General features: G+C 33.7%; 1 protein-coding gene across 3 annotated transcripts in view; it reads left to right on the forward strand.

The window, feature by feature from the left end:
• LOC126746951 (serine/threonine-protein kinase ULK2) overlaps window positions 1-14,315 on the forward strand; it is a 55,016-nt gene that overhangs the window by 20,799 nt on the left and 19,902 nt on the right. For 2 of the 3 annotated variants that reach the window (XM_050455371.1, XM_050455372.1), the window contains exons 4-10: window positions 2,783-2,819; window positions 2,883-2,933; window positions 6,158-6,283; window positions 6,341-6,414; window positions 10,270-10,430; window positions 13,256-13,404; window positions 13,470-13,571. In XM_050455371.1, coding sequence (XP_050311328.1) covers window positions 2,783-2,819; window positions 2,883-2,933; window positions 6,158-6,283; window positions 6,341-6,414; window positions 10,270-10,430; window positions 13,256-13,404; window positions 13,470-13,571 — 700 coding nt within the window. Of the gene's footprint in view, window positions 1-2,782; window positions 2,820-2,882; window positions 2,934-6,157; window positions 6,284-6,340; window positions 6,415-10,269; window positions 10,431-13,255; window positions 13,441-13,469; window positions 13,572-14,315 lie in introns of all 3 variants that reach the window. The other variant, XM_050455373.1, reaches the window with a different exon arrangement.

Here is a 14,315-nt window from a genome sequence, read left to right on the forward strand (position 1 = left end):
AAAAAACGACCAAACATTATTATTAAAGTTCACCTTACGAGTCACCTTATCTCTGAGAATTTTTATACACAACTAAACACCCAGTACCCTCAAAAACTAAATGTGTGGTGTGGAATAGTCCGCGGAAGAGTAATAATAGGTCCCTTTTTCTTTGAACAGACTTTAACGGGACAAGTGTATCTCGATTTTCTCCAATTTGAATTAGTTCCAGCATTACTGGCTTTATTTCCAAATCCATTGGACGGACCCAGACTATCCTGACGAAGAACTAATTTTCCAGCAAGATGGCGCTCCTCCGCGCTATATGCACTATCTTTCTTTCTTTTTTGCCTTCACAAGTGTAGAAGAGCTTAAACAGTTAATGGTTAATATTGAGAATAAGAGTTCATCAGGTTGGGATGGGCTTTCTCTTAAAATATTTTCTGTTTGACCTCTTGTTGCTTTGCAAGTCTTGGCCGAGTCAATTAACTTTTCATTTATGTCTGGAGTTTTCCCAGAGTGCTTAAAAAGAGCAATGATTGTTCCCCTTTACAAGGGTGCCAAAATAGTGGAACGGCTCGTTAAGGTGAGGATGGGTTCATTTTTAAATAGGTTTGGCCTATTGAGTCTGCAGCAGTTTGGATTTAGTGAGTCTGTGAGCACAAATGATGCTATCTTTAGCTTTCTAGAGCACCTGTACAACCGACTGAATGTTGGTGAAGTTGCAGCAGCGGTATTCTGTGACTTGTCCAAGGCATTTGACTGCGTGAGTGCTGCTGATGAAACTCTATGGTTTCAGAGGAACTGCCCTTGAGTGGTTTCGTTCCTACTTATCAAAGACTGGTATGATGCAAAATTTTTGACATTTAATGTTTCCAAAACAAATATCCTTAATTTTAAATGTAATACAAATGATATATGTTTGAATAATGAAGCCATCACCATGCCACCGTTCAGTAAATTTTTGGGTCTTTCCATAGACAAGTTCCTTAAATTTGAAGACCATATTGTGAATGTATGTAGAAAAGTCTCATCAGGCTGCTACGCCCTAAGGGTTATTGCCACCAGTCTTAATTTCTCCATCGCCAGATGTGCATACTTCGTGATTATCGAGTCGCACCTTCGATATGGAATTTGCTTTTGGGGTTCATGTTCAAATTCACTTTTTAGTTCAGTGTTTGTACTCCAGAAAAGGGCCATTAGATATCTATGTGGGGCCAAGCCTCGTGACTCATGTCGCCCGCTTTTTGTAAGTCATAATATTTAAACTCTGTGTTGTATTTTTATTTTGGAAACAGTTTGCCTAGTTTTTAGAAAATATAAACAGGAACTCCACTATAATAGGCGACAAAATTATTTGTTGATGCTACCCATTCCTTATTTTGAATTTGTCCGTAGCTCTATCATATATGGAGGTAAAAAGCTGTTTAATAAACTTTCACTAGAAATCAGACAACTTAAGTCTGAAAAAAGCCTACATACAACGACAAAAATATTTCTTGCTAGTAAAGCGTACTATTATAGTTTAGGTGAATTTTTCAATGATTAGCATTTAAGGTTATTTTTCAAAATTTTATATAATTTTATTTTATTTTAAATTAATTTCTCGTTTTTATTCCTTAAATATACAGTCTATTGGCTTTGTCTACAACTTCTATGTTTATATTGACAATAAAGCATTTTTGAGTTTGAGTATGCGTACATTTTTGGATGAAACCTTTCCCAATCGGTTGATAGGAAGGAGAGGACCCATCGAATGGCCTGCTAGGTCGCCTGACCTAACACTAATGGATTTTTTTTTTGGGGATACCTCGAAGGTATTTGTTAATAGGCCAAATAATCTAGACGACTTGAAAGAGAGAATTCGCAGAGCAGTGCGCGCCATAACTGCGGAAATGATTGAAAATGTGCAACGAGACTTTATTGATCGCCTTGGATATTGTCAACCATTTTGAACATTTAACTTAATTTTTGTTCTTTTTTTATTTGTTACATGAATTGTCTTTTTTTCGATCACTGTTGACTTTAGGTATAGGACATGATGCATGAAACATACGTGGAGTGGTCGTAATTTATTTTTGAGCAACCCTGTATATACAAACTTAACGTACAAAAATGCGCAACTAAATCGACGGGTATAACGACAAAAAGTCTTATGGACTGTCGTTTAATTATGGATTCCAAGGTAAATGTTGAATAAACAATTATTGAAATTGAAAAAAAATGTCACGAAATGCGATCCCTTTTACAGACCCATCGAATAATTTAGAAATGTTCAGATTTTTTTACATGGTTTTTGCCGATGGATACTTCTGACAGTTAAAGCAAGCCAGAATACAAATTCTAGAAAATTTAAAATACAAGAATTTACATTAATACAACCTAAATCTAACCCTACTTAAAAACTAGGCACTATAAGTGAAAATAGCAAACTAAACATAAGTAGAATCCTAACTAAAGTTAATTAATCAACTTAAACCAACTAAATATTACAGAATAATTAACGTATTTACACTTTTATTATAATAACGATATAAAAAATAATTGAAAACACGCCATATAAGTTCCTCAAAAAAAAAAACTTATGCGGTGCCACCCCCCTAAAATATCACCAAACCGATCATCGACGTTCCAATTTTTGTCAATATGCAGCTGATTGAAACGAAATAATGACAAATGGGTTTTTGAACGTTGACTCATTTTTCCAAAAATATTGACATAACGTTTAATAACGCTAATTGCTTTTTAAAAACGCCATTTGGCAAATTACTTAACCGTTATTGTTTGTCTCTTTTATTTGCAGTACTGTAATGGAGGCGACCTGGCGGATTATCTTACAGGTAAGACTAGACAAGGATGGCGGAAGTACCCCGACAGGGAGATAATCGTTATCTAATTTTCAGCGAAGGGCAGCTTAAGCGAAGACACCATTCGGATGTTCCTTAATCAGTTGGGTGAGTTGGTTGGCTTTACACGATAACGAGGGATTCGTTGATAAACGCTATCGTTGCCCTCTCTGTCTCTCAAACGAGTAACATTTTACGGTCTATTCTAATAGCGAAAACGTTTGATTATAAATCTGCTGTCTACGTCATATTGTGTAATTTAATGCCACTTATCCAATGCCACTGGCTTAATGCATTATAATAATAATAAAAAATTATTAGTTTGGTTTAAGTTGATTTTTATGGCGTACGACAGCATAAAAATGTCGAAGTACTTTGGGCTTGAACGATGACGTTTGCATGGCATTTTATGCCCTATTTAAAGCTAAAAATGGGATTTTTATTAGGACTTTACTCCTCGCTTAAAATTATAATTTGCCTAAATAATTATGATCCTCGGAAATGATGATCATTATTTTATTGTGATTTTTTACAAATAGGTCAGTTAATCGTCAAAGAATGAGTAAAAACAATTTTTTTTTTCGGATTTCGGACTTTTCACGTAATTGTGATCCTCAGAGACGAGGATCATCATTTTATAGGGATCGTCGATAATTAGTGGCCCTTAGATGGGGATCTGTAGGTACTTGAAATTGGGTCAAAAGTCCTTTCTTTAAGAATCCTCTCACTAATATTCTCAACAGCCTTTTATCCATATATACACGAGGATCGCCATCTCATATTGACTGTCAAATAAAGGCCATTTTTTTGGGATTCTACAGCATTTCACTCCTCATCTACTTAATATGTCCTCAACTCCCTTGAAATTCACTTTTTTTTTATCATCCTCACAAACCGTTTACATTAATTTATTACGATCCTCAATGATCTTTGACTCAGGTGAGGATTTATGGCGTTACATTCTTGATTTTTTGGGTTTCTACTGCATCGTCACTCAATGTCCTCAGTTCAGTCAGCCTTGAAAAGTTACTGTAATAATTATGATCCTCACTCGCTCTCAGAAGAGTCTTATTTAAGTCCTCACTTATGCTCTTACAATTATATTGTCTTAAATTTCTCATTTTTTGTTTTTACGTTATTTTAATCCGTACAAATGAGGAAAGCCATTTTAGTGATCGTAAAAGATTCGTGGTCCTCATATGAGGATCTAAGCAAAAAAGGCGATTAATTTTATTATTGATTCTACCGCATTTCATTCATCACTTATGGCCTTCAAATGTTATGGTTCTTGTGTAATTAGGATCCTCATAGACGAGGATCGGCCTTTCATAGCTATCGTCTACGATTCGTGGCTCTCATATCAGGATTTATGCCGGGAAGTAAATTAAAAAAAAAAAATACATTTTTGGATTCTACCGCATTTTGGTCCTCACTTACTTCCTACATTGCCTTAAAATGTAAAAATTTTTACGTAATTATAATCCTCGTATACGAGAATCAAATTTTTATTGCGTTCGCCTACGATTGGCGGTCCTCATATGAGGATTTATGCCAAAAAGTGTATTTTTAGAAAAAAAAAATTATTTTTGGATTCTACCTCACTTTAATTATGTTCCTCACTTAACTGCTTAAAAAAATATATAACTGTTCTTATGTAATTATGACTCTCATGGATGAGGATACAATTTTCGAGCGATTGCCTATACGACTTGTGGTCCTCACCTACCTACGATTCGTAGTCCTCATATGAGGATTTCTGCCAAAAAGTGTATTTAGAAAAAATAAATAAATTTTTGATTTCTTCCTCATTTTACTCCTCACTTACGTCCTCAACTGCCTTAAAATGCAACTTTTCTTCTGTAAATATGGTCCTCACATACGAGAATTACTATTTTATTTCAATGGCCTACAATTCGTGGTCCTCATATGAGGATTTTTGTTAAAAAAGTGAATTTAGAAAAAAAAATTAATTTTTGGATTCTACCGCATTTTGTTCCTCACCGACGTCCTCAGCTGCCTTTAAATTTTATTTTTTCTTATGGAATTGGGATTTTCGCATACGAAAATCGTTATTTTATTGCGATTCACGGTCCTCATGTGAGGATTTATGCCAACAAGTGTGTTTTTAGAAAAAAAAATAATTTTTGAATTCTACCTCATTTTAATGTTATTCCTCACTTGGGTGCTCAACTGCTTAAAAAAGTATATAACTTTTCTTATGTAATTATGACTCTCATGGATGAGGATTACAATTTTCCAACAATTGCCTACGACTTGTGGTCCTCACATGAAGATTTATGCCAAAATGTGCCAAATTTAGAAAAAAAATAAATTTTTGATTTTTTCCTAATTTTACTGCTCACTTAAGTCCTCAACTGCCTTGAAATGCAATTTTTCTTCTGTAAATATGGTCCTCACATACCAGAATCACAATTTTATTGCGATCGTCTACGACTCGTGGTCCTCATTTGAGGATTTATGCCAAAATCTGCCAAATTTAGGAAAAAAATAAATTTTTGATTTCTTCCTCAATTTACTCCTCACTTAAGTCCTCAACTGCCTTGAAATGCAACTTTTCTTCTGTAAATATGGTCCTCACATACGAGAATTACTGTTTTATTTCAATGGCCTACAATTCGTGGCTCTCACATGAGGATTTATATTAAAAAGTGAATTTAGAAAAAAAATTACATTTTTGGATTCTACCGTATTTTGCTCCTCACCGACGTCCTCAATGGCCTTGAAATGTAACTTTTCTGATATAATTACGATCCTCACATACGATAATCCTAATTTAAATTACGATCGTCTATGATTGGTGGTCTTCATCTGAGGATTTATGCCAAAATGTGTATTTAGGAAAAAAAATAATTTTTGATTTCTTTCTCATTTTACTCCTCACTTACGTCTTCAACTGCCTTGAATTGTAACTTTTCTTATCTAAGTATGATCCTCACATTCGAGAATCATAATTTTATAGGGTTTGCCTACAATTTGTGGTCCTCATAAGAAAAAAAAACGATTCTTCCACATTTTGCGCCTCACTGCTTGTCCTCAACTGCCTTGAATTGTAACTTTTCTTCTGTAAATATGATCCTCACATACGAGAATCACTATTTTATTTCAATGGCCTACAATTCGTGGCCCCCATAAATGAGGATCTATGTTAAAAAGTGAATTTAGAAAAAAAAAACATTTTTAAAGCAAGTGCCGCAACTAATGCAAAATCGAACATCCGTTAACGTTAAAAACATATAAACAAGTTAAAAAAAAATGTTCGGATCAGAAGTGGGATTTTCTCAATAAATAACAGAAAACTTCCCGATTTTCAGCTGGTGCAATGAGGGCCCTTCACGCGAAAGGGATCGTCCATAGGGACCTGAAACCGCAGAACATCCTGCTGTCCCACACCGGAACTAAACTGCATCCCCAACCGTCGGAAATTAAACTTAAAATCGGTATTAAAGAACGGTTTCTTTTAAATTTATAGTTAAATTTTAATAAAACATTTTTAGCGGATTTCGGGTTCGCCAGATTCCTGCAAGACGGCGTGATGGCAGCTACTTTATGCGGCAGCCCCATGTATATGGTAAGCAATTTAATTATAGGTTATACATACAAAACGCGGTCTGTATAATTTAAGACTTATTAGTTAGTTTGAGTGTCAGTTGTCCCACTTTTGGCCACATTTTAGTACTTTTATGTGGCCCATAAACGAGTTATTTTATGTGACAATTTATGGCGGTCTAAAGTTTCTATTAGGTATACAAGGTGCTTCAAAAGAAGTCAAATTTTCTATTGACTAGTTACTTAAATGGAACACTCTATATATATCGTTACACCGGTGGATAGCAATAGGGTTCACACAAGGGTTATATGACTCTCTAGGGAAAAATGATAAGTTGTGATTTTTTTTTTAAATTGTAGATCAAGATGGCTCTGAAGCACCTGAAAAATCACCACTCAAACTTTCCTACTTTGGGAAATTTTATGTTATGCGTAGTAGCCTCTGGTTACACACTATCAGATTTATTTAGTACAATTTTAATGGAACTTTTTACTACCACCTTAAAAAAATTGGACTTTCTAAAGTGCCTTAATTTAAGTACGATTGTTGTGATCATAGAGAAAATTGGATTGATTACAATTTTTTTAATAAGTAGTACAAAGTTCTCTTAATATATCGTGCTGTTTGTCATCCACAATAATTGTATTAAAATTATACTAAAAACAAGTTTTTAAATAGTACAAAAGTTTTTTCTTAAATATTTTGTACTGTTTCCCATCCAGTTATTTCAAATTCTATTATTTTGTACTATTTATCGACCAGTTATGTGTCGTAATTTGTACTAAAACCGCCCTATAGTTGGCCAAAGGCCTCATATCACATAGATATTTTCAATTAATCGTAGACCTCGAGCATTTTCAGTACAAAATTTTAAGATTTTAAGTACATTTTATTTTTTTAGAGTTTTTTTAAAAAATTTTACTAAAAATGATTCATGCGTGGTCCAAAGTTTCTTGTTACTAATAAATTTTCTAATTGTACTAATTTTAGTACCAATATTATGATGGGAATAATTGCGTGGTGGTGCGATGCCTCTGGCCACGCACAAGACATTTTTAGTACAAATTTTGTATCTAGTACAAAGTTCTTTCAATATTTTGTACATTTTGTTCTTCAAGGGTTTTTTTTTAAATTATTCTGAAAATGTTATAGGCGTGACCACAGTCCTCACATCACCAAGAAATTTCCAAATTGTCCTAATTTCAGTACAAATATTATATTAATGAGGCAAAATGTGTGGTGGTATAAGGCCTCTGGCAACGCTCGAGGCATTTTTAATTGGTATACAATTTGTACAATTGAATATTTTCTACATTTTGCTCTTAAAAAAGTCTTATGTTATATTTATGCGTTTGCATGCTTCCTTATTTATTATTATGATAATGAGGCAAATTGGGTACTTAAGGCATTTTTATTACCAAATAGGCAATGTTCTGAACATTTTGCTCATCAATGGTTTTTATTAAAAAAATTGTACTGCAAAATTTTATGCGTACCACTAAGAAATTTTAAATTATCCTTATTTAAGTACAAATATTATGATGATGATGATGAGGAACATCTATCACATTAAACAGTAGAATTTCTTATATATCTTCGACAAGAAAACTTAATTGCACCATGACGTCGTCCACATCTTAATAATTTATTCACGAACCGCCGAACGGCGATTTAGGCACCAAAAGGCCCCTCATATACTTTCCGTATTTCCGATGACACAATGGGAATTATTTACATTCAATGACGGGAAGTCGATATACATACGTTCTATAAGTGGTTCTATTTGACCATAAAAAAAAACGTCACAGGGTGTTTTACTTTTATTTTTTCAGACATTTGAGGACTTTCTATGATGCTCATACAATACAATATAGCACATCTCATACATACTTACTTTTATTTTTACTAGTTTTATCAAGATATTGTAAGTATGTTTTATAAAATTATAATATACATATATTATTGTTATTGTATGTAGCAATATGCTAAATAAATAATCATTATCATTATCAATACACGTCATTTAACCCTTACAGTACCGAGATAAGAAAAATTGAGTTTGGGGTTTATATTTATTTTATGCCGATAAAGTTGGGTCAAAAGGTACGGAAAATTATGAGTACACAATTGTGTGTCTAGGGAGCCAACATTAGAAAAGCACAATTGTGAAACAAAATTTATTACTTTGTATGGAATGAAATAAAACAGTTTTTATCTTTGGTTAAACAAAAAAAAAACATTACATTTTAGGCAACGCATTCTGGACCGACTTTTGCACCCTTAACTGGGTTCTTCATTTCTTCATTCTTTGGCCAGTGTTCAAAACCATCAAAGCGTTTGTCTGCACAGGGCAAACTGGAAGGCATTCTTCTCTTTTTTATTTCATTTCCTTCAACGTTAGTCTCTTCCTCTATATTTTCTTGGTATTCTGTTTCCTCCAATACACGCTTCTTAGTACCGGCAATCAGATATTCCTCAAGATTAAGTCTAAATTCCAAAAGATCCATAATATATTTGCTTTGAAGATTTTGACTATAACAATCCCTTCGATACTCCATCCAGCTGTTTACTCTTGCTAAGTCGAACAAATGTAGGATGGCTTTAAGAGTCAATTTCCGGGTTCGAAAGAAAGATCGATAGTATTCCATCATTTGGTCGCAAACATTTACACCACCCATGTTTTCGTTGTATGATTTAACAACAGCTGGGCATGCTATGCCTGAACGTTTTTTTTTCCTGTTTTATTCCATCTTTGCACCTCAATCTTCCAAAAGCTGTGGATATTATTAAAACAGATTTATTATCTTTCCACTTTGTAATGCAAAGTTTACTATCGGTTCTAACAAGTGTAATGTTATGGTTATAATGATTATAAAACGGGCTCCGCAAGACAACAACTAGAGAGCTCTGAGTAACTTTAAAGAAAATACAAGGCTCTATACTTGATTGCACAAATTTTAAATTACAAAGTACTTGTGTGAGCTTTTTCATACCAAAGTCTAGATGATTGCTTTAGACCATAAATTCCCTTTTTTAATAAACATACTTTGTTTTCTGAACCTTGAACTTCAAAACCTTCAGGCTGACTCATAAAAGTTTCCTCATCAATGTCACAAATATGTCATAATTCTACTGCCATAGCCAACAATAACCTCAAATTACTAAATCTAATGACAGGTGAAAAAGTTTCAAGGTAATCAACACCATATTTTTGGGTGAAGCCCTTAGCAACTAGCCTAGCTTTGTACTTAACAATTTCCCCATTTTCATTATGTTTGATTTTAAAAACCCATTTTTATTGTGAGATTTGTCAACCAATTTACAAGCATTGTTAGCATTCTCTTAAAAGCATCTAATTCATTTTTAATAGCTTGTCGCCATTCAGAACTTCAGGTACTTGACAATGCTTGAGAAACAGTTGTTGGCTCTAGATCATTTGACAAAGTTATCATTGCAAAATCAACAATATCATCATTAGTAATACAATCAAGTATATAGAGCTTAAAAAAAGTCAGAGCTATTTTCTTTAAAGTTACGCAGAGTTCTCTAGTTGTTGTCTCGCGGAACCCGTTTTATAATCATTACATTTTATCGATTAATTTCGTTCTTTAAATAAATAGCTTAAATAAATTAATCTTGGTGTTTTCATTGCGTCTTGAATCCTGTATATTCCAACAATACATCCTTTACCTTAGTAATACATTAGAAAATTATGGCAGTTGCACTTTAAGCGATATTAAACATAAAATAATAGGAGCACTTACTAAAAATATTACTTTAACTTTTAGAAAGGCTAATAATAAAAATGTCTTGAAGTGCATTTAGAAAAAACCCTGCTCTTTAGTTGTACCTCACCGTTCATCTTTTGTTTTATAGGCCCCGGAGGTGATAATGTCCTTACAATACGACGCCAAGGCGGACCTCTGGAGCTTAGGCACGATCGTATTCCAATGTTTAACCGGGAAGGCACCGTTTCAAGCCCGGAGTCCTCAGGAACTCAAGTCGTTTTACGAAAAAAACGCCAATTTGGCACCTAAGTAAGTAACCCCTTTTCCCACCCCGAAACCCTTTATAATATCCTCGAATGAATGATTTATTTATTCTTGCTTCATATTATAGCGTTGAGGTCCCCAAGGTGTTGGTTGGCACATAAAATCAAGGTAGTGGGTATAAATGAATCTGAATATCTTAGAAAATGAGTTAATTAAAAAAAAAATTGAAAGTCAAAAATTGTAAATAAAAAATAATCTTTGAAGTTGATGTCACTTCTTATGGGCTATTTATAGAGAGGGAGAGGATGTATATTGGTCCAGTCTTTAATGTGTATGGGATATACGTAAATGCTTTAGGTGTTGTCGCTACGGTCATATTATTAAGGATTGTAAAGAAAATAAAGTGTGTGCTAGATGTACTCTCCTAAAAATCCGTCTAAATGCTTTTGAGCTACACTCAAAAGTGTGTTTATATATGAAGTGATTTAGCTCCTTTTAAGCTTATGTGGGATAAATCTGTCGGTAACTTAGAAAGTTCTTGATCTACAGAAATTCTACAGAAAGAAAAAGAAAAATGGTTTTAGGCATGCCCTTGCAAATGTGACAGTAGCTTTTCAAATTTTTTATTTAAAAAGATGTTTTATATATGAAATTAATCCTCAAGAGTCCCCCTACACTCGCTTGAAAAAACTCAAAAAATCGTTTCAAAATTTTTTGAGTTACACTCAAAAGTGTGTAATTTATGTCATTTTAAGCCTTTGCAAGGTAAATCTGACTGTAACTAAGAAAGTTCTTCAGCTACAGGAATTCCTAATAATATATCAAATTTGCATAAAATTTGAGTAAAAACCCTTTGGAGAGGCCTCAAATAATTTTTGAGTTAAGTCAAGTTGTTTTGGAAAAAATTTTTTTTTGAGGCATAGCTTTACCAATGTGGCTTTCGTTTGTTGAGTTTTTTATTTAAAAAGATGTTTTATATGTGGAATTAATCCTCAAGAGGCACTTTACAGTGCGTTGAAAAAATTATAAAAACTCCTCTAAACGTTTTTGAGTTACATTCAAAAATGTGTTTACCTGCAGTAATTTAGCGCCGTTTAGGGCCAATGTGCGGCTAATATATCTAAAACTGAGAAAGTTCTTGAGCTACAGAAATTTTTAATATATGAAAACGTTCAGTAAGAATCGTTTAAACTTTGAGTGAAAAATCTTTAGTCTTCATTAGATCAAAAAATATGACTGTGTTAATAATCACGCATACGGCGCCAAATTTGAACCTTACTCTTCATAGCGGCCACCTTAAATTAATGGGAAATGTACGGGTTTCTTTGGAAAACAATTATTATTTCAAAGATAATGAATATACGCTTTTAACAAGCTGTTAGAGTAGATAAAAAATTATTCCAGGCACTTCAAGTGACTCAATTGCCTGGAAGAAGAATTAGGGTACTTAGAAGAGGATTCCAGGCACTTTATCCAGGACGCAGATGCAAAACAAGCGAAAAATCATATTAAAATGACTGTTTTCAGATGTGATTAGATAAACTACAATAGACAATCACAATTTCAAAATAAAACTTAAAGTATTCAAGGAATGAGCAAGGGATATGTTCGAAAAATTCACCAAAGAGTTCCAAACTGCTTTCTTATGTTAGAATATCTGAAATGCAAGAATCTTTGTCTGGCAGAAAAGCCTGCACAAATAAAACTTTAGAACAACAGCGCCATAGTAGTTAAATCACGCATATGGCGCCAAATTTGAACGTTACTCTCCATAGCGGCCACCTTAAATTGCTAGGAAATGTGTGGTTTTCTTTGAAAAAATTTATGGAAGAATTATCATAGTACTTATAAAAGTATCCCAAGAACTTAAGTGAATCAATTGTTTGAAAGAACCGTTAGAGCACATAATATTCCAGGCACTCCAAATGTCTCAATTGCCTGGAAGGAGAATCAGAGTACTTCGAAGATTTCAGGCATTATAGCGGGGACACGGTGGCAAAACAAGCTCAAAACCTCTAAAAAAATATTATTTTAGAAACGATCGATCGTGCTATGTAGAAAATCAATTTTTAAGCTAAAAAACTCATAAATCTATCACTGCCTTGACGAAACCTATTTCGAAGTAAATAATTTTTCTATAAGAATAATTTTGACTTTCAAAAAACAAGTGTAACACATAATTGTCAATTGCCTCATAAAAAAGCCTGTGCAAAGAAAAGTGTTCTGTTCTAATTACAAATAAGAGTGTTTTACAGCAGCGCCGTCTATTCAGTGTAATAAGAGTTAAATCACTTAAATTGCACGGTTTTCTTAGAAGAAACTAGTTCAAGGCATGCGTTTTACTTTTTGCCAGTTCAGTGTCTCTTCAGGAGAAGAAACTTCACGAAAGGAAGGCCCAATGTGCTGGCCTTCCTTTCGTGAAGTTCCTTCTCAACTTCTTAGTGCTGCCTCGTAACGAAAAGGAATAGTTCTACTGTGCAGTAAATAGATTTTAATTGACGGATAATATTCTACCATAAAGCCGATTTTGAATTTTTGTGGGTCAGTCCGATATCGCACTCATAGTTTCATATATATCTGTATTGATAAAATAAGAGTGTTCAGAGACTAGTCAGATGTTGAATTCTGTACTCAGCAAGGGACTTATTGATTTTTAATAAATTACCAACTGAAATCAAAATCTGTGATAATTTAATTCAGTTTAGGAGGCTATTGAGACACTGTTAACATTTCTTCTTAGTTTTAGTTGTTTCATTTTATTTATACATTTTTAAACGGTAATTTTTAAGTTTTATCTATTATACATACTCTCTTTTACTGTTTTATCCTTCATATTACGTTCCCAAATAAATACATTATTCTTCCCTTAGGATTCCCCCTAGTACCTCCCAAGAGCTGTCGGACCTCCTGATGGGCCTCCTCAAGCGCAACGCGAAGGAGCGCATGAACTTCGAAACATTCTTCAATCACAAGTTCTTGCAGAGGGAATCGCTCGCGAACGCCGCCCTGATCCACGGAGGTAAGGCCCTTACCACCTTAGTCAAGTGGATGTTCGGTAAGCAGTTTCATGTCCGCTTTTTTTAGAATTACCTTTGCCCATTTATGGTTCGTCGCCACTACTATCTAAAGTACCCTTAAAACCCTCCACGCCGGTTAGGATCGCCACACCACCAAGATCACAACCAGGTATTTTTAAAGGGATACATCGTATTTAAACTAAATGGGCTAATTAATTATTTTCCTTATTAATTAATTAGGTTTTAGTTAATTTGGCTTGTGGCTTTTTAATTGTTGTTTTAAGTTGCTTGGGTTGAGTTCTTATATTCATGTGTGTCGTTCATTTTCACAGCACTGTCTTCTCTAGGGGTTTTTCTACAGGGTTTAGGTCTGAAAGGGTCCCAGGGGGTGGAAAATATAAAAAACGAGTCCTATGCACTTTATTTTGGAATTAAATTTACTTGAAATGTTAATGGAAACTCCTAAAAAAAAAATGTTAAATTGGACTTTTAAAGCGTGGAAATCATTAAAAAAACGTCCGAAAAATTACTTAAAGAAATATGTCGAAAGCTGGCTCGGGATGCCCGAATATCCGGAAAGATTAATTGAAAATGTCAGAAAATTACTAATTAATATGTAAAAATTGATTTCAAATGCCTGACATTTCGGAAAAATTTCTTGAAATATGAAGAAATAAAAGATTTCTTAAAATTAACCTGAAATGTGTGGAGAGCTTCAGAAATATCATGGAATTTCTTAAAAACGCCTGAAAAATGACTAAAAATTCCGTCCAATGTCTGAAAAGTGACTTGAAATGCCTGGAAATTCCAAGAAAAAAGGTGGATTGAAAAAATATCTGGAAAAATCGAAAATATTTTGATAAATGACTTAAACTAAAATAACAAAAACACCTGAAGTACCTAAATTAAAATT

Source organism: Anthonomus grandis, chromosome 18 (genome assembly GCF_022605725.1).
Source record: "Anthonomus grandis grandis chromosome 18, icAntGran1.3, whole genome shotgun sequence".
Lineage (NCBI taxonomy): Eukaryota > Metazoa > Arthropoda > Insecta > Coleoptera > Curculionidae > Anthonomus > Anthonomus grandis.